General features: G+C 40.5%; 4 gene segments (V, D, J or C); 3 read left to right on the top strand and 1 right to left on the bottom strand.

The window, feature by feature from the left end:
• LOC101174112 overlaps positions 1–6,613 on the top strand; it is a 33,386-nt gene extending 26,773 nt beyond the window's left edge. The window contains 1 exon segment of the C gene segment in view: positions 6,257–6,613. Within this exon segment, the coding sequence occupies positions 6,257–6,576 (320 nt within the window).
• Positions 6,614–11,488: 4,875 nt separating this feature from the next.
• Positions 11,489–13,421, top strand: LOC101173397. The segment is given in 3 exon segments: positions 11,489–11,508; positions 11,893–11,999; positions 12,963–13,421. Coding segments are annotated over 3 exon segments (423 nt in total).
• A 2,124-nt stretch (positions 13,422–15,545) lies between these two features.
• On the bottom strand, positions 15,546–16,233 carry LOC111948162. The segment is given in 2 exon segments: positions 15,546–16,074; positions 16,182–16,233. Coding segments are annotated over 2 exon segments (375 nt in total).
• Positions 16,234–18,851: 2,618 nt separating this feature from the next.
• LOC111948164 lies at positions 18,852–19,154 on the top strand. The segment is given in 1 exon segment: positions 18,852–19,154. A coding segment is annotated over 1 exon segment (273 nt).
• Positions 19,155–19,906: the final 752 nt, after the last annotated feature.

Here is a 19,906-nt window from a genome sequence, read left to right as displayed (position 1 = left end):
TAGGCTAATATAGCTAATATAGATACATATTGCATGTGTTGCCTTCATTATAAGGCTTAAATAGGGGTTCTAATATTTTGCGGCTCCAGACATATTTGTTTTTTTCATCTAATTTGGCTCTTTCAACATTTTGGGTTGCCGACCCCTGGCCTAAGAAAATATAACTTTTTTTAAGGTGGAATGGCAAATTTGTTAAATTAAATGTTTACTTTGAAACAACATAAGAAATAAAATGTCAAAATTAAAAATAGAAGGACTTATATTAAATTCATGTAAATATTTCGCGTACCGTTAATCTGTGTTTTTATGTGAATTAATGTGCTTTTTACTGACTGATCATTAAAAAAAGATTTTTTTTACATTTCTTCTTATCATGTTTGATCTGTTTCATTAGAACAATTTTATGCACAGAAACTCTCATAAACATGTTTGCCAATTTTTATCGCTTCCTAAAAGTGGTAAAAGAATAAGTGGTTATGTATGTTCGGATAGCTTTGGATAGGATGTTTATTTCTATAAACCCCTTTTTGTTTTTTTATTATTTTTTGTTTACTTAATAAATTTTACGTTTTAAATATGTATTTTCTTTTTTCACAGAGGAGAGAGAGAGAAAAGAAAAGTGTGAAAGGAGGGGTAGAAGCAAACAAAAGGATAGGGGAGAAAGTGAGGGGATACAAGTGCCAAGTTGCTAAATTGAGTAGGTTATGATTTTAAGCTTCATAACATTTATGCTAGATCTGCTGGAAAGAAAGACAAATATTACATCCAAGAGTGAAATACTAAGATGAAGAGAAGATACCTGTTGCGTTCATCAATACATTGTGGGTGAGGACCGAGGGATACAGCAGCAGTGAGCCAGTGTGCAGGAGCAAATGGGGTGCAGATGCATGCAAACTGTAAAAATGTACCACGTGTTTATTTGGGGGAACCAGATCCTCCCTAGTCCAACCGGTCAGACCAGGAGAGAGGGGGCTGTAGACCCCCGACCAGGAGTACCCCTGGCGTCAGGGCCCTAAGGCCACAGGACAGGCGCGATCCGCTGTACCTGGTGGCAGCCATTTAGACCATATGGCCCCGGACACTGAAATGGGGGCCAAGGACGGTGCAGGCCAACCCCGGCGCCTGACCCAAGCAGAACAAAGATCACAATGCAACCAAAGCTTCACCCCCCCCCCCCCACACACACACACACACACTACATTACCCTCTACAGCCCCCTCACCTAACACCTTCCTCAAAGCCTCCTCCCGTATCTGCCCCCGATGCCCTCCCCACTCTGCAAAAGGGAGGGTAAGCCCCAGTTGGCCTCGGCAAGGTGGCCCCCAGTGTGAAATTGTTGATTGACAGCTGTGTGGTTCATGTCTTTTGGGTGATGTCAGTCTGACCCAGACTTCATATACAGTGATAATCACAGAACAATGTAAAATTAAGACTGTTAATAAACATCATAAAACCAGAATTTCTGATGAATTGAAAAAAAGAAATTAAGTTACCGTAAAATAAGAGAAGCATGTTTATTTGTGTGTGTGTGTGGGGGGGGGGGGGGTGTATGTGTGTGAGTGTGTGTGTGTGTCTTCATTGAACTGTATCCGTTCAGTTTCTGTTCTCTCTGATTGAAAAATGTTTTTGTACGACTGTTTTTCACTGTGTGAACGAGTATTTGCTGTTGATGTAGAATTCACCCATACAGTAATAAACTGCTGCATCTTCAGCCTGAATTCCATTTATGGTCAGAGTGAAATCTGAGTTTGATCCACTGCCTGTAAAACGACTTGGAGTTCCTGATTCTCGAGTGCTAGCACGGTATATTAGTAGTTTAGGAGTTTCTCCATCTTTCTGTTGGTACCAGGATAAATAGTTGCCATTAACATTCTGGCTGGTTCTACATGAGATGGAGACAGATCCTCCCACAGCAGAGCTCACTGCTCCAGGCTGAGTCACTGTGACCTGTCCTCTGGACTCTGAGGATACAGAGACAGAAACAGAAAGCAACTTCATGCTTTTGTGGCCTTCATTTCAGAGGGACGGATGTTCATAGAGGAGAGGAGTTGGATTCTCTGGACTTTACCTGTGAAGCAGCAGCAGAGGAGAGTCCAGATGAGGACGAAGATCACAGTCATGTTTTGGATGATGATGATGAGGAGGAGGATTTCTGTGTCTTCTGCTGTGATGAAGGACAGCTGTCAGTCATCCAGTCTTCAACTCTCAGGACTATAAAGTCTCCCAAAGCACTGGAGCATGGAGCTGCTGATGCAAAGTGTCTCTATGGAAATGCTACCACTGACTCCAACAGGAATATGGATCATCATGAATCTCGATTCACTGAAAGTAATACTTTTAACAAAATATTGTTTTGCATGGATTTGTTAAATTCTTTCACTGACTCCAACAGGAACATGGATCATCCTCATCATCATGATTATCAATAAATTGAAAGTTGTAGTTTTAAAACAAAATATCATCTAGTAGATATATAACACGCCCCTCTCACCCTCCGCGAGTGGTTTCTCCTCCAAGCTCGGGTCCTCTACCAGAGGCCTGGGAGCTTGAGGGTCCTGCGCAGTATCTTAGCTGTTCCTAGCACTGCGCTTTTCTGGACTGAGAGGTCTGAGGTCTTTCCAGGTATCTGTTGTAGCCACTCCTCCAGCTTGGGGGTTACTGCCCCGAGTGCTCCAATTACCACAGGCACCACTGTCACCTTCACTTTCCATGCTTTCTCCAGTTCTTCTCTGAGTCCCTGGTATTTCTCCAGTTTCTCATGTTCCTTCTTCCTGATTTTCCCATCGCTTGGCACTGCCACATCCACCACAACGGCTTTCCTCTGTTCTTTATCCACCACTACAATGTCTGGTTGGTTCGCCATTACCATCCTATCAGTCTGGATCTGGAAGTCCCACAGGATCTTTGCCCTCTCATTCTCTACCACCTTCGGAGGTGTTTCCCATTTTGACCTTGGGGTTTCCAGTTCATATTCTGCACACATGTTCCTGTATATTATTCCAGCCACTTGATTGTGGCGCTCCATGTATGCTTTCCCTGCCAGCATCTTACATCCTGCAGTTATGTGCTGGATTGTTTTAGGGGCCTCTTTGCACAGCCTACACCTTGGGTCTTGTCTGGTGTGGTAGATCTGAGCCTCTATAGCTCTGGTGCTCAGGGCTTGTTCCTGGGCTGCCAGGATGAGCGCTTCGGTGCTGTCCTGTAGGCCAGCCCTTTCTAGCCATTGGTAGGACTTCTTGATATCAGCCACTTCAGTTATGGTCCGGTGGTACATCCCATGCAGGGGTTTGTCCTCCCATGAGGATCTGTCCTCCAGCACTGTATCCTCTGCTCTCCATTGCCTGAGACATTCACTGAGCACACTGTCAGTTGGGGCCTTGAGCTTGATGTACTCATGGATCTTGGATGTTTCATCCTGGATAGTGGCTTCTACGCTCACTAGTCCTCGGCCTCCTTCCTTGCGGCTAGCATACAGTCTCAGGGTGCTGGATTTGGGATGGAACCCTCCATGCATGGTGAGGAGCTTTCGTGTTTTAACATCCGTGGTCTGTATCTCTTCCTTTGGCCATCTTATTATTCCTGCAGGGTATCTGATAACTGGCAGTGCGTAGCTGTTAATTGCCCGGGTCTTATTTTTGCCATTGAGCTGGCTTCTCAGGACTTGCCTTACTCGTTTGAGATATTTAGCTGTTGCAGCTTTCCTTGTTGCCTGCTCCAGGTTGCCATTTGCCTGTCGAATTCCAAGGTACTTGTAACTGTCCTAGATGTCTGCTATTGTTCCTTCTGGGAGTGAGACCCCTCCTGTGTGGACTACCTTGCCTCTCTTTGTCACCATCCGGCTGCATTTCTCGAGCCCGAATGACATCCCAATGTCAGTGCTGTAGATCCTGGTGGTGTGGATCAGGGAGTCAATGTCACGCTCGCTCTTAGCATATAGCTTGATGTCATCCATGTAGAGGAGGTGACTGATGTTGGCCCCATTTCTGAGTCGGTATCCATAGCCAGTCTTGTTGATTATTTGACTGAGGGGTTTGAGACCTATGCAGAACAGCAGTGGGGACAGAGCATCACCTTGGTATATACCACATTTGATGGACACTTGTGCAAGTGGCTTCCCATTGGCTTCAAGGGTGGTTTTCCACAGCTTCATTGAGTTTCCTATGAAGGCTGTTAGAGTCCTGTTGATGTTGTACAGCTCCAAGCTATATATATATATATATATATATATATATATATATATATATATACATTTTTTATCAGATGACAATGGAATCACTTATTTAAACTTATTTAAACATATTTAAAACATATTTCAACTAAAAGCTGCCTAATGTCATGAGAGAACTTCGAAATTTTTTATAATCTTTTCTATAATTGTGTGTTCTTTTCATATTCAAAGACATGTATAAACACAGACTTAAATGGACACCACCTGGACACAAATCAAATTTTTATTTGAAAAAGGAGTATAGTTGTATTACACCTCTCTACCTTGCCCGCAGTGCTTTACAGTCACAGCCTCATTCACAAACTCACACACTTTCACTCACACACACAAGCAATGAGGGGTTCATTTCTTTTCGTCACATAGGCGTCACAAAGGCTTGAACCAAACTTCAGATCAGTGGTTGACCGCTCTACCTCTGCACCACAGCCGCATGTCTAAATGAGTAATAACCAAAACTTAGTGTTTTAATTTTTCTTAAAATGAAACATAAAACCTGATGTGCAAAGATTTCAATTTTATCCCTTAAACTGTGGAGAGAAAGATGACGGTTTTCAGAGAGCATCAGGACAATGAAAATCACAAAAAAATATCATTTTTTTTAAAGATTTGAATGTAAATGTACAAAGGCAGAATTAACTCAAAATTTGTTTTCTTAATCATTGTAACACAGCAGTTTCTTTTCTTTAAGACGATTTAAGAATATTTCTGAAAATCTAAGAAAAACTACTGTTACATTGTATTTTTGCCAGACTGTTACTCTGTAAATGTTGGAATTTTCTTAAATTAAAGCAAATATTTTTATTTATTTTTAATTTTGAAATAGATTTTGTAGATATTAGGTGGTGGTGCTGATATAATACTTTGGTTGATTATTGTCACAGTTTCTAAATCTGAACCAAGATCAAATGTTGTTTTTTTAATCTTAATTATAACTCATTTATTAAACAAAATTGAACTACTGCTAAAAATAAAACATGTTATTTTTAAATCTCCAGCCATCATTTCAGTTGAGTTTGTTTGTTTCAGAGTCAGAGAGTGTGTCTCTGTACAGTCAGAGGTTTTTGTACGACGCTTCAATCAGTTTGTATCACTGTGGTGGACTTTTGGTGGAGGAACCAGACTGGTAGTTGACTGTAAGTACCTTTGATTTAATTTAACAATAATAATAAAAACTTTCAAGCTGATAAATGTTATGAAAGAAATTCTTATAATCTAAGGTTGATGTTTTTTGTATTTAAAAAAAAAAAATCGTTTTTTTCAATGACACTTTTTTGTAGAGACGCAAAATCTCAAATCTCAAAAGTGTTTTTATTTTTTATTTTAAGTTTCTGGTTCACTCATAACATCTGTAAATTAAGAATTTATTTGTGTAAAAATGTCAGAAGAACCGGAGAAAAATAGTCAATTATCTGTAACTTCCTCATCTTTCTTCTTTTTCTCTGATAGATAATTTATGTCTTAACATGTGAACACTTAAAACATTTTTTATGTTTCTGTTCAATAATTTCATGACAACGCTGAGCCTTGTTGTCAGTTTCTGTCAGAATCTTCTAATGAGCTTTTAGTGACAATGATTGAAAATGAACAAAGCTGCACTTTGATGAATGATAGAGATCAGTTTGGACAGATTATAGTTTCATTTTAATGTTTATTTAATATTCATTAAATTTGGTCATCAGAGCATGAATTTGTAAAATAACTGATAAAAGAATGCTTAAAACTAAAACAAAACAATTTTGTTTTAGATTTCTTTGCAGTTGTCAGTGCAGACTTAGGAAAAAGATGCTTTAATACAAAAAAGCAAGATCTATAAAAATGTTCATCTAAGAAGAGTTGAAACATAAGACAAGTGTCACAACTGAAAAAAGCTATTTTTTTTAAATAGTTTTTACGTTAGTTAGGAAACTTCTGTTTCTGTGGTTCATCAGTGATGCCTGTCTGTTACCATGGTTACTGAGCTTAGAGAGGGAAGTGAAACACTCAGCAGTTTCATCTCAGCTCTAAAATGTTTTCTCTGTTTCCCTGCAGTGGGTCATGTGCCGCCCTTGCTGACAGTGCTGTCCCCCTCCATGAAGGAGCTGCAGCAGGGGAAGGCCACACTCATGTGTGTGGCCAACAAGGGCTTCCCCTCAGACTGGACTCTGTCCTGGGAGGTGGTCGGCAGCAGCAGCAGCAGCTGGGAGGAGAGCAGGAGCCCCGGGGTGCTGCAGAAGGACGGCCTCTACAGCTGGAGCAGCACCCTGAGGCTCTCTGCAGACCAGTGGGAGAAGGTGACCTGTCAGGCCAAGAGAGGATCCAAGGATCCAGTCTTAGAGACTTTCAGGAGAGACCAGTGCTCCCAGTCCTGAACAGGAACATTCTGACTATAAATCTGTTTTCTATGCAGTTCTTCTTTTATTCTCTTTCTTAAACTCTGACTTTAGACTTTTACAGTTTCATTTATTTGTACAAATAAAAAAACTTTTTCAACAGATTTGGTTCCATGTCATACTATGACAGAAGAAAGTTCTTATTTATACTCACATGAAATATTTTGTGATGACTAAAGTACAATAAAAAAAATAAAAAATTCAAGCATTAGTAACACAACAAAAGATAAACAAATGTAGTAAAACAGCAAAGAAGAAGCACGTTTTTAATCTCATGAGGAGTTCAGAGTTTCTACACTGACAGTCATTTTTCAGTCCTATCAATAAATACACTAGCAATGAAAACCTAAAGCTTGGACACACTTGTCCATGAAACAAACATACATAGACGAATTTAAGTTGTAAAATTAAAAACTGAAAAAAAACACTGTTTGACCACAGATTTTGATGACAATCCAACTTTTTTTGAAACCATTATTCCGTTTTGTGGTCACAAAGCTGTTGAATTGTGATCACCTTAAAGCTGTGAGGAAATAGTTCTAACAGCTACACAACCATGAAATCCGCCGGGGTAACAACTGAATCAAGTTTCTGGTGATTTGAGAGGAAACACGTTCAAAAAATGTTTATTATTTTTTTCCGGATTTCTGTTTTATATACAAAAATGTAGCTTTTTTGTTGTTAATTTTACTGTATTTGAAATCAAAGAGTGATCTAAACAGTAATTCTGGGGGGGGGGGGGGACTCTCATGTTTTTGTGTGTCTGTGTGTCTTTTCCCTTTGTGTTTGTCCCTTTGCATGATCTGCATGGAGTTTCTGACTCGTCTATAGTCCCACCTCTCACCTGTAGCCAGTTTCCTCATCACAGTTCCAACAGTATAAACCCTCAATCTACCACTCAGTGCCAGATTTTGGTTGATCTTTTCCTGGTTCCTAAAACATGAATGTCTGCCTTCCTCCTGATCTTCATCCTCGTCCTCATCTTCATCCTCAGTCTCAATCATGGATCATTCCTCTCCTCCCCACACTAAACTGTCCCATTGAGCTTTATCAATAAATTATAAACCACCACTAACCTTTTGTTTGCCATTTTGATCAACATAATTTCAACAGAGAATGTATGTGTGTGTGTGTGCGCGTGGTGTGTCTTTATTGAACTGTATCAGTTCAGTTTCTGCTCAGTTTGAGTGAGGGAGGTTATTGTACGACTGTTTTTCACTGTGTGAACACATACTGACTGTTGAGGGTTATGAGAGTCAGACAGTAATAAACTGCTGCATCTTCAGCCTGAATTCCACTGATGGTCAGAGTGAAATCTGAGTTTGATCCACTGCCTGTAAAACGAGTTGGAGTTCCTGATGCTCGAGTGCTAATATAGTAAATTAGTCGTTTCGGGGCTTCTCCATCTTTCTGTTGATACCAGGAGAAATGGTTGCTATAAACATCCTCACTGGTTCTACATGAGATGGAGACAGATCCTCCCACAGCAGAGCTCACTGCTCCAGGCTGAGTCACTGTGACCTGTCCTCTGGACTCTGAGGATACAGAGACAGAAACAGAAAGCAGCTTCATGCTTTTGTGGCCTTCATTTCAGAGGGACGGATGTTCATAGAGGAGAGGAGTTGGATTCTCTGGACTTTACCTGTGAAGCAGCAGCAGAGGAGAGTCCAGATGAGGACGCAGATCACAGTCATGTTTTGGATGATGATGATGATGAGGAGGATTTCTGTGTCTTCTGCTGTGATGAAGGACAGCTGTCAGTCATCCAGTCTTCAACTCTCAGGACTATAAAGTCTCCCAAAGCACTGGAGCATGGAGCTGCTGATGCAAAGTGTCTCTATGGAAATGCTACCACTGACTCCAACAGGAACATGGATCATCATGAATCTCAATTCACTGAAAGTAATACTCTTAACAAAATGTTGTTTTGCATGGATTTGTTAAATTCATTAATTTGGTTTTATTTTATGATTGGATTAATATAGAGTTGCAATGAGCCTTATTCAAGCAACATGAACATAATGTTTAATCTAAATGAGAGGAATTCTATTATTTTATAATTGTGTGTTTTTTATTGTATAAAGATCTTCTAACTCTTGCACAAACATAGCTCCCTTCACAACCCCTACCCCACATGAACTCCAACATTCTCACAAAATATTAATAGATTTTTATTAAAATATGTACATTGTCTTAAAAACAGGGTTGTTGTTTTTTTACAATTACTTGTTCTTTTTTATATTCTATTTATCTTGAATATTACAATGCTACTGTAACAAACAAATTTCCTACGTGTGGGATCAATAAAGTACTTCTGATTTTGATTCTGAAATGAAATGAAAAGATTTTTATCAAAATATGTACATTGTCTTAAAAACAGAATTATTATTTTTTACAATTACTTGTTCTTTTTTATATTCTATTTTCTTTTAATATTACAATGCTACTGTAAAAAAACAAATTTCCTACGTGTGTGGTCAATAAAGTACTTCTGATTCTGAGTCTGAAATATAGTTTCTGTATTTGAAATCATGTGATGTAGTGTAAGATAAAAGGTCTGTGGAGCCAAAAAAACAGCATTTCCAAGAATGTATACTAAGTTTTCCATACGATATAAAATAGAAATGAATACAAATAAATGGATGAAACAATGGGAGTTTTTAAACATTTTCATGCTGCGTTAAATCTCAGGTCAATATTTGATCCACTAACACCAAAGATGAGAGCAGCTTTCTGACAAATTACAAGAGTTTTATGAAGCAGTTTTTGTTTTGATGACATCAACTTACAGATGAAACAATCAGAGAAGTGAGAAGAAAACAGTGAAATTAGAGCCGCAGCAAGTCAGTGGAATCATTGATGGATGTGGAGATGTTTAATAATAATAATAATGGATTGGATTTAACTGCGTTTTTCCAGACGCTCAATGCGCTTATAATGTATGTTCATTATTCATTCATCCCCTTCATACTGGGTGATGTTAAGCTAATGATGTAGCCACACCTGCCCTAGGGCAGACTGACAAAGGGGGTGGTTCACGCCTATGGCCCTTTTGACAGCCTCAGCTGGGAAAGAAATACTGTTGCCACAGTGAAGAAAGCCCAGCAGAGGTTGTACTTCATCAGGCTGCTGAAGAAGGCTGGTCTCAAGCGTCGGACCCTCACCCAAGCCTACAGGGGGCTTGTGGAAAGCATCCTCACCAGCGGACTAACAGCCTGGTTCGGAAATACCACCATTAAAGAGAGAAAGATGCTGCAGAGGGTCATCAACACAGCTGGCAAAATTATAGGTTGCAACCTCGCATCCATGGACACCATCTACGAACAGCGCTGCAGGAGGAGAGTCTCTAAGATCATCAGAGACAGACACCACCCTGCTCACACACTGATCAAGCGTGTGGACTCAGGCCACAACCTCAGACGTCGCAGGCCTGAAAGCATCCAAACACACACCACACGCTTCCACAGCAGCTTCTTCCCAACAGCAATCAGAATTCTGGGAAAGGACATCAGAAAAGGAAGACCGGACTGAATCACTAAGTGCAATAAACAATAATATGTGCAATAATTCTATGTGCAATAATTCTTCTGTACAGACTGGGTCGCTGCAATATTCATGTTCATATTTTACTCATACTTATATTTTTATATGCCTTGTAAGTTTGTTTTCTAATTTTAACTTTTAACTTTTGACTTTATTCTATTTATTTTTCTAACTTTTAATCTACCCTGACCAGAGGATCAACACTGGAGGCAGGGAGGGACACAAGGACACAACAACAGTTGACTGGTGGGGATCAAACCGCCGATCCTCCGACATGCTCAACTGCCTGAACCACTGAGACACGGCTGAGCCTTAAGTTTAAGTAAATGTTCTCAATCCTGACAAGAAAAAGAAAACAGTCTGACCTGAAGTAAGACGTAAAACTGAAAGTTTAGTGAATTTAGAAAATTGAATTTAAATGGATCAGTCATCCCAACCTCTGTTCACAGTAAAAAATAAAATAAGAAACTGAATAAATTACATGTGGGTGTGGGTTTGTGTGTGTGTAGGTGTGTGTGTGTGTGTTGTGTCTTCAGTAAACTGTGTCATTCTCTTAGTTTCTGAAAGAGGTTTTTGTACAACAGTTTTTCACTGTGTGAACACAGACTGACTGTTGATGCTGAAGCCAGTCTGACAGTAATAAACTCCAGTATCTTCAGCCTGAACTCCACTGATGGTCAGAGTGTAGTCTAATCCAGAGCCTGATCCACTGAAACGATCAGAAACTCCAGACTGACGAGAGTTTGTACAATAAATAAGAAGTTTAGGGGCTTCTGCCCGTCTCTGAAGATACCAGTTAAAGCAGTAGCTAGTGCTTTGACTGATTGTACATCTGATGGAGACAGTCTGTCCTTGAACTACAGACTGAGCTCCAGACTGAGTCAGCAGTTGTCCTGATGAAGCTGAAAACAATAAAAAGAGAAGAATTATTGAGACAAAAACAGCTCAAAGAAAAATGCAGAAGAAGAAGCTCAGTGCTGCTAGTTTCAGTGTTTGTCCATCACAGCAGAACATCATTGTGGAGAACCTGGTTGCTGCTTGAAGCAAAGCTTCCAGAAGACAGTCTCACCCTGAACGAGGAGCTCCAGGGTGAAGAGCAGCAGAGTCAGTGACATCATCATTGTGCTGCGGGCGAGTCAGTGTCTCTGAAAGGTCTGGACGGCCACTGATCAACACTGAGCTTTAACTGCTGGAAGCAGAGAGGCAGCACACATATGCAAACACACTGAATCAGTCAGAAGCTGCAGTTCTCCACATGTCATCAGGATTCCTGCACACTCACATTATTCAACACACACACATTCTATCACTCACAAAACCACACGTGCACAGACATTTTTGTTGTAGATGTGTCTATATAACTATGAGGTAAAACTTAAGGGCTTTTAATATTTCCCAGAATTCAACGTGAAATTTAGAGTACAAAAATAATACCAAGGTTAATTGTATTTAAGACAGAATTCATTGACTTTTTACTTACATCATCTCTGTAACTCATTGAATTGTGGGATTTTGCTCAATCAGTCCAAATGATCTTCTTTTAAATTGTAAGAGAAAATTTAGCAGCGTTTTGGGATCAGGTGGTGCTGCTGCCATGTAATAATAATTTAGTTATTTTTAAAAACTGTTTCTTAAGCAGAAATATGATTAAAAGTTGTTTACAGCTGACTTACAATTTAGTTTTTATTCTGAGACTAAGATGTGTTATTTTTAAATTTTCTACCATTTTTCAGTTGAGTTTGTTTGTTTCAGAGTCAGAGAGCGTGTCTCTGTACAGTCAGAGGTTTTTGTACGACGCTTCAATCAGTTTGTATCACTGTGGTGGACTTTTGGTGGAGGAACCAGACTGGAGTTTGGAAGTAAGTAGATCTTTTTGTTGCTTTTTATGTTTTCTTGTTTGATTTCCTTCTTTAATTGATCCTGAGTTACTAAAATACTTTGAAAAAGGGCATTCTATTATTTTTGGTAAAATGCATTTTTTATAAAAAGAATTAGTCTGTGTGAAACTTGAAAATACAAAATTGTGTTGCCTAACATAAGATAAATCATCATTTCTATGTGAATCAAGAAATTTGAAATATTTAATTCAAATTAAAAAAAGCTGGAGAGAAAGCCTCTGTACAGTCAGAGGTTTCTGTAAAACACATTAGTCAGTTTGTATCACAGTGGTGAACTTGTGGTGGAAGAACCAGACTGGAATAAATGTTTGAATATTACCTGAAGAAACATTTAGGTTAAGTTTTAGTTTTTATTGATTGGAACTAAACTCTTGTTTAGTTAAAATATTTAAACTTAAACAAGTTGTATTTTTTGTTACAGAATTTACTATTAACAGTCTGTTTTTTAAAAAGAATTGCATGTTTATGTGGTCATAGTGTATGAAAAGGCAGTTTTTACTGAAAAATGTTCATTCTGGACTGATTTTTTGGCATCTAAAATTTCTGAATATTTAATTGTTATTTCAAGGATTTTCTGACTGAAAACTGACATGATTGTTGTGTTTTTTTCCTAATTTGTACATCTCTTTAATGTATGATGAAGCTTTTTAAAGACATTCAGTCCAAACTTGTTTTCTTCATAAAGATGCATCTGCTCTTCTAACCCAGTTTGACATTTTTCAGTAGAAACTGAAGTTTGTCTTGTTGCTGATCTGCATGAGAGATTTCTTCAAGGAAGTGAAACAATGTGTGAATCAATGACTGATGGAGCAGAAAAACACCTGAACAGAAACCTTCTTCAAACTGAAACCACTGCATCCAATGAGAGCTTTTTGATTGACAGCAGTGTGGTTCCTGTCCTCTAAGCTGATTGGTGTCTCCTAGGTGATGCCTCGCCCTTGCTGACAGTGCTGTCCCCCTCCGTGAAGGAGCTGCAGCAGGGGAAGGCCACACTCATGTGTGTGGCCAACAAGGGCTTCCCTTCAGACTGGACTCTGTCCTGGGAGGTGGTCGGCAGCAGCAGCTGGGAAGAGAGCAGGAGCCCCGGGGTGCTGCAGAAGGACGGCCTCTACAGCTGGAGCAGCACCCTGAGGCTCTCTGCAGACCAGTGGGAGAAGGTGACCTGTCAGGCCAAGAGAGGATCCAAGGATCCAGTCTTAGAGACTTTCAGGAGAGACCAGTGCTCCCAGTCCTGAACTGAAAGACTTACATAACTGCTCTTTTCATTGCTTTTTATAAATTCTTTCAAAAGTTTCTTGACATCTTTTATACGTTTTTGAACTCATTTTTCTTCCATCGTTGCATTTATAAAGGCTTAAATAAAAACACTGAACCTCTTCCTCAGTTTCTGTTGTTTTGCTTCAATGTGTTTAATTGGCATAAATGTTTGAAGGACAAATGACAAATTCAAAATGCAAACTAACAACAATTGATGAGAAAACTATCTAATAAATCTAATATCATCCAAATACTTCCTCAAAGGAACAGCTTCCAGATGTCACTAAAACAGACAAAGTCAACAGGTTGTTCTGGGTAAAGTGAACCTTCATGAGGACCAGCAGACTGATGTCTGGAGGACAGAGGAACGCTAGCAAACCTCTGAGCTGACAGACAGAGAGATGCATTTGACTGCATGGGGCCTCGGTGACGCCAATCCGGGTGACGTAACTGTGTCCTTCATTGTGCTTCTCATGAGGGTCTTCTGAATCTCTCTGTCTGACTCGTCACCCAGGACCTGCCTGCCATGGGAGACCCTACCAGGGACTTAAGCCCCAGACAGCTTAGCTACTGGGATTACTCAAGCTCTCAAACTCCTCCACCACGTTAACGTGGCGGTTCACAGAGGAGGTTCCAATACTCACCTATGGTCATGAGCTCTGGATCATGACCGAATGAACAGGGTCCAGAATAGAAGTGGCTGAAATGAGCTTCCTCTGTAGGGTGGCTAGGTGCTTCCTAAGAGATAGGGTAGGGAGAGAAAGCAGCCAGTTGAGGTGGCTCGGGCATCTAGTCTGGATGCCTCCTGGACGCCTCCCTGGGGAGGTGTTCCAGGCATGTCCCACTGGGCAGAGGCCCCGGGGAAGATCCAGACACGCTGGAGAGACTGTCTGTAGGCTGGCCTGGGAACGCCTTAGAGTCCCCCCCAGAGGAGCTGGAGGAAGTGGCCGGGGCGAGGGAAGTCTGGGCATTTATGCTTAGAATGCTGCACCTGCGACCCGGTCCTGGATAAGCAGAGGAAGATGGATGGATGGATGGACGGATGGATGAGCTCATGTTTGGCTCGGAACAACAAGATAAGTATTGATTAATTTTTTTTTAATGCCTTTAAAGTGGGTATCCAGTCGGCTGTAGTGGTGGTCGGCATGTGGCGGTGTGGGGTCGATCGGCTGGAGGAGGTTACCGCGTGGCGACAGGGGGTGGGTGGCAACCAGAATATTGCGAGTGTGTGTGCAAGAGTGCATGGGTGGGACAGACCTGGGGGCCGGCTCATCGGGATCCTCTGGGGCTCTCCCTCCCCATCGCAGAGTAGGGAGGGCACTGGGGGGATATGGGAGGAGGGGTCGGAGAACATAGCAGGTGAGGAGGGCTGTAGAGGGTAGAGTAGTGGAGCTGTGGTTGCGCGGTGATCTCTGGGTTCTTCGGGTCGGGTGCCGGGGCTGGCTTGCAGAGACTGGGCACCGGTCGTGTGGTGGGCGGCTCATGGCTCTGGGCCCTGGCTTCGTCCTTGGCCCACGTCTCTGTGTTTGGTGTTCGCCTATGGCTCCTGGCACCGGGGGAGCCCCTGTAGGGGGGGGCTGAGTGGGTCCCGCCGCCGGGGGTGCTCCTGGCTTGGGGATCTCTCCCCGACTCTCCTTATCTGGCTGGGAAGGATCTGGTTCCCCTTATGAAGACACGGTTGACTTCGGCAGCATGCATGTATCTCCACCCCCACGTGCACACTGCCACACTGCTCCCTTTCTGATTCATCCCTCCTCCTAACCCACAGTGTATTGATGGACAGATATCTTCTGCTCATCTTCATGTCAGAATTTCACATTTGGAAGTAATATTTGTCTTTCCAGCAGATCTCGTATAATTGTTACAGCTTAAAATAATAACTTCTTCAAATCAGTGCCTGTATCCCCCACTTTCTCCACCTCTCTTCCTTTTATTCTCTTTCACCCCCCACCCACATTATTCTATATATTAAATTCCGACATATTAAATAAATAAATAAATAAAATGCCTTTAAAGACAGTTGCATGTGGAGAAGAATCAGATCAGGTAATCGCCATGACAACCAGCATATCAACTATTGGTAGATAGAGCCCACATGAATGAACGTAAACCAAATCACAGGAACATTTTTCTGGGGATCAAATAGAAATATGTGAAGTATAAAAATAAAACATGTTTCATCTTCAACACTGGAGGCTTATTTTTCATGAACAGTGGTTTATAGATTGTAAGTCTTAAATATCTTAAGTCTTAAGATTCTGTTGTTTAAAAATTATTTCTAAGATTCTTTGTAAGTTTAGGATCTGAAATTTTCAGATGGTGTAGAATTTAATGAAAGCACGCGTACTGTCAATATTATCTTAAAAGTGTGTGTGTGCTTCTCTGTGTCTTCATTGAACTGTGTCAGTTAGGTTTCTGTTCTCTCTGACTGAAGGAGGTTTTTGTACGACTGTTTTTCACTGTGTGAACGAGTATTTGCTGTTGATGTAGAATTCACCCAAACAGTAATAAACTGCTGCATCTTCAGCCTGAATTCCACTGATGGTCAGAGTGAAATCAGAGTTTGATCCACTGCCTGTAAAACGACTTGGAGTTCCTGATGCTCGAGTGCTAGCATAGTAAATTAGTAGTTTAGGAGTTTCTCCATCTTTCTGTTGGTACCAGGATAGGTCAGTACCATCATCCACCCTGTGACTGGTTCTACATGAGATGGAGACAGATCCCCCCACAGCAGAGCTCACTGCTCCAGGCTGAGTCACTGTGACCTGTCCTCTGGACTCTGAGGATACAGAGACAGAAACAGAAAGCAGCTTCATGCTTTTGTGGCCTTCATTTCAGAGGGATGGATGTTCATAGAGGAGAGGAGTTGGATTCTCTGGACTTTACCTGTGAAGCAGCAGCAGAGGAGAGTCCAGATGAGGACGCAGATCACAGTCATGTTTTGGATGAGGATGAGGAGGAGGATTTCTGTGTCTTCTGCTGTGATGAAGGACAGCTGTCAGTCATCCAGTCTTCAACTCTCAGGACTATAAAGTCTCCCAGAGCACTGGAGCATGGAGCTGCTGATGCAAAGTGTCTCTATGGAAATGCTACCATTGACTCCAGAATGACCATAGATCCTCCTCATCATCAAGATTATCAGAAAACTGGAAGTAATGTTTTCTGAACAAATAAATACTTAGCAGGAATACTTGGTTTCAGATGATAATGGAGGCACTATTTACCTTATTTAAATATCATGACCGCATAGCTGTTCAATGTGATATCAGGACATTGAAGTGTTTTTATAATTGTTTTTGTATTCAATTTCTGAAGTTTTTTTTATTTTGTTTCCATTTTTCTTGAAGCGTCTAAATGTATAAATTCAGATCTGAGTGATTTTAAAAATTACCACTCAATTAGAAACATAGCGTGCAAAGGAAACACATAACAGCTACTTATTTCCTTTATCTTCATGTGTAGATGAAACATGACAGCTGACAAAAATCAGCACGACAATAGAAACCACATTTTAAGACATGTTGAAACATTTTTGTCATAAATTCTTAACGTTGATTTATTTCCAAATGAAGTTTTACTTAAAATGACTGACACAGCTGTTTATTGTATTTAAAGACAGAAATTCTGCTGACATAAGAGTGGATAATTTTTCAATGCATGGTGGGAATTATTTGTGGAGTCAAACTGTACTGCTATCACTAGAAAAATGATTTTGCAGAGCAACGTTTTAAACATGGATTTCAGTAAAGTTGTAGATCTATCTATATGACCTGCAGCCACATTTTAAAACTGTTAAACTTATTGTGGCATGCATTCTAATTTTTAAGAAGAGACATTAAACATTTTTTTAGCATTTTGGTGGTTGTGCTTTCATTTAGCTTTAACTGAGCAATGATTACATTAGTTACTGCAGTGAGAATATCATTAAACAATTACTAGTTTATTTATTTATTATAACCTAAGAAAAATTTAATTTCTAAAACTAAGATGTTTTATTTTTAGATTTTCTACCATTTTTTCAGTTGAGTTTGTTTGTTTCAGAGTCAGAGAGTGTATCTCTGTACAGTCAGAGGCTTTTGTACGACGCTTCAATCAGTTTGTATCACTGTGGTGGACTTTTGGTGGAGGAACCAGACTGGATGTTGGAAGTAAGTAAAAGTCTTTGTCGCTTTTGTATTTTTTGATCTATTACATTATTTTCCTATCAGATTTTAAAATATCTGTAAGTATTATGTAGTTTTTTCCTTTTTAATCTGTCATGGTTTGAGTTTCTTTTGTATTGGTTTTTGCTTTCTGTCTTGTTCTGTCATGGTTTGGTTCTGTTTCCTGTTTTATTTTGAAAGGTCTTGTCTTGTCTTGTTTCTTGAGTTTTACTTCCTTTGGTCCCCATCAGCCCTGATCGTGTCCACCTGTGTCTTGTCTGCCCTGTCTGTATTTAAGTCTTGTCTTTGCCTTCCTCCTGTGCTGGTCCATTACCTTTTGTCATGGTGTTCATGTCTCCATGTTTTTGCCACACTCATGTTTCATGCCTCGCCACGCCACAGTGAGTTTTTGTTTTGTTGTTGTCATCCTGCTCTGCAGCGCCATTTGTTATAATTAAACCCTCTAGCACTGAACCCGTTTGCCTCCCGCCCCTGCGTCTGGGTCCTACCGGCTCTCGAGCCTCCCCCACATGACATAATCTTTCTTTTTTTTCTTTTAAAACAAACTTAATCTGTGTGAAACCAACCATAAAAATGCCTTCCCTTAATTATGAAATAAAATATGTCTTTTAGCAGAAAAAAAACAAATTTAGAACATTTAGTTTAGATTGACAGTCAGAGAGCGCATCTGTAAAGTCAGAGATTTTTGTACGAGATTACAGTCAGTTTGTATCACTGTGATGGACTTTAATGGAGAAACCAGACTAGAAGTTTGTGAATTTTTAAATATTACCTGAATATTTAGTTGTGTCAAATCAAATTTAACAGAAATGAAAGAAAAGGTTTATTTTTTAATCAACATCCTACTATTGTTTATGTCTCTTTTATAAACATTGTGTTGTGTTAAAGCATAAATTAGGTATTATGTGGACACAGTGAGCATCAATTAGTTAGTTAGTTTATCTTTCAAAATAGATTTTAAAGTTTATTTTACTTCAAAATATCTATTTTTTATTTTGTTTTAAGGAATTTCACCAAGACACAAAAAACTGACATGATTGTTGTGTTTTTGTCCTTATTTCTACATCTCTTTAATGTATGATGAAGCTTTTTAAAGACATTCAGTCCAAACTTGTTTTCTACATGAAGATGCATCTGCTCTTTTTCTAACCCAGTTTGACATTTTTCAGTAGAAACTGAAGTTTGTCTCGTTGCTGATCTGCATGAGAGATTTCTTCAAGGAAGTGAAACAATGTGTGAATCAATGACTGATGGAGCAGAAAAACACCTGAACAGAAACCTTCTTCAAACTGAAACCACTGCATCCAATGAGAGCTTTTTGATTGACAGCTGTGTGGTTCCTGTCCTCTAAGCTGATTGGTGTCTCCTAGGTGATGCGTCGCCCTTGCTGACAGTGCTGTCCCCCTCCATGAATGAGCTGCAGCAGGGGAAGGCCACACTCATGTGTGTGGCCAACAAGGGCTTCCCCTCAGACTGGACTCTGTCCTGGGAGGTAGTCGGCAGCAGCAGCTGGGAGGAGAGCAGGAGCCCCGGGGTGCTGCAGAAGGACGGCCTCTACAGCTGGAGCAGCACCCTGAGGCTCTCTGCAGACCAGTGGGAGAAGGTGACCTGTCAGGCCAAGAGAGGATCCCACCGTCCAGTCTTGGAGACACTCAGGAGAGACCAGTGCTCCCAGTCCTGAACTAAAGACTTAAATAACTGTTCTTTGTATTGCTTTTTATACCTTATTTTGAACGTTTTTTTTTTTTTATCTTTACGTTTTTGAAGTAATCTTTCTTCTATTATTGAATTTACAAAGACTTAAACAAAAACATTTATCCTCTTCGGTTCTTTTGATTTGCTTCATTGTGGTTGATTAGCATAAAGGTTTTAAGGACAACTGAAAAAATTAATTAATGTGAAAACTGTCGAATATCATCCAAATACTTCCTCAAAGGAACAGCTTCCAGATTACATCAAAACGGACAAAGTCAACAGGTTGTTCTGGTTAATGTAAACCTCCATGAGGACCAGCAGACTGATGTCTGGAGAATGCTAACAAACCTCTGAGTTGACAGACAGAGAGCTGCATTTGTGACTGCATGGGGCCCCGGTGAGGCCAATTCGGGTGACGTAACTGGGTACTGCAGAACCACTCTCTGTCTGACTCGTCACCCAGGACCTGCCTGCCATGGGAGACCCTTCCAGGGGCTTAAGCCCCAGACAGTTTAGCTACTGGGATTACTCAAGCTCTCAAACTTTTCCACCACGTTAAGGTGGGGGTGCACAGAGGAGGTCCCAATACTCACCTATGGTCGTTAGCTCTGGGTCATGACTGAAAGAACAGGGTCCAGAATAGAAGTGGCTGAAATGAGCTTCCTCTGTAGGGTGGCTGGACAGATGAGCTCACATTTGGCTAGGAACAACGAATTAAGCATTAATTATTTAAAAAAAAATTAAATGGCCTTT

The sequence above is a fragment of the Oryzias latipes genome, chromosome 11 (genome assembly GCF_002234675.1).
Source record: "Oryzias latipes chromosome 11, ASM223467v1".
Lineage (NCBI taxonomy): Eukaryota > Metazoa > Chordata > Actinopteri > Beloniformes > Adrianichthyidae > Oryzias > Oryzias latipes.
Note: the sequence above shows the minus strand (reverse complement) of the source record. Positions and strands in the feature narration are given on the sequence as shown.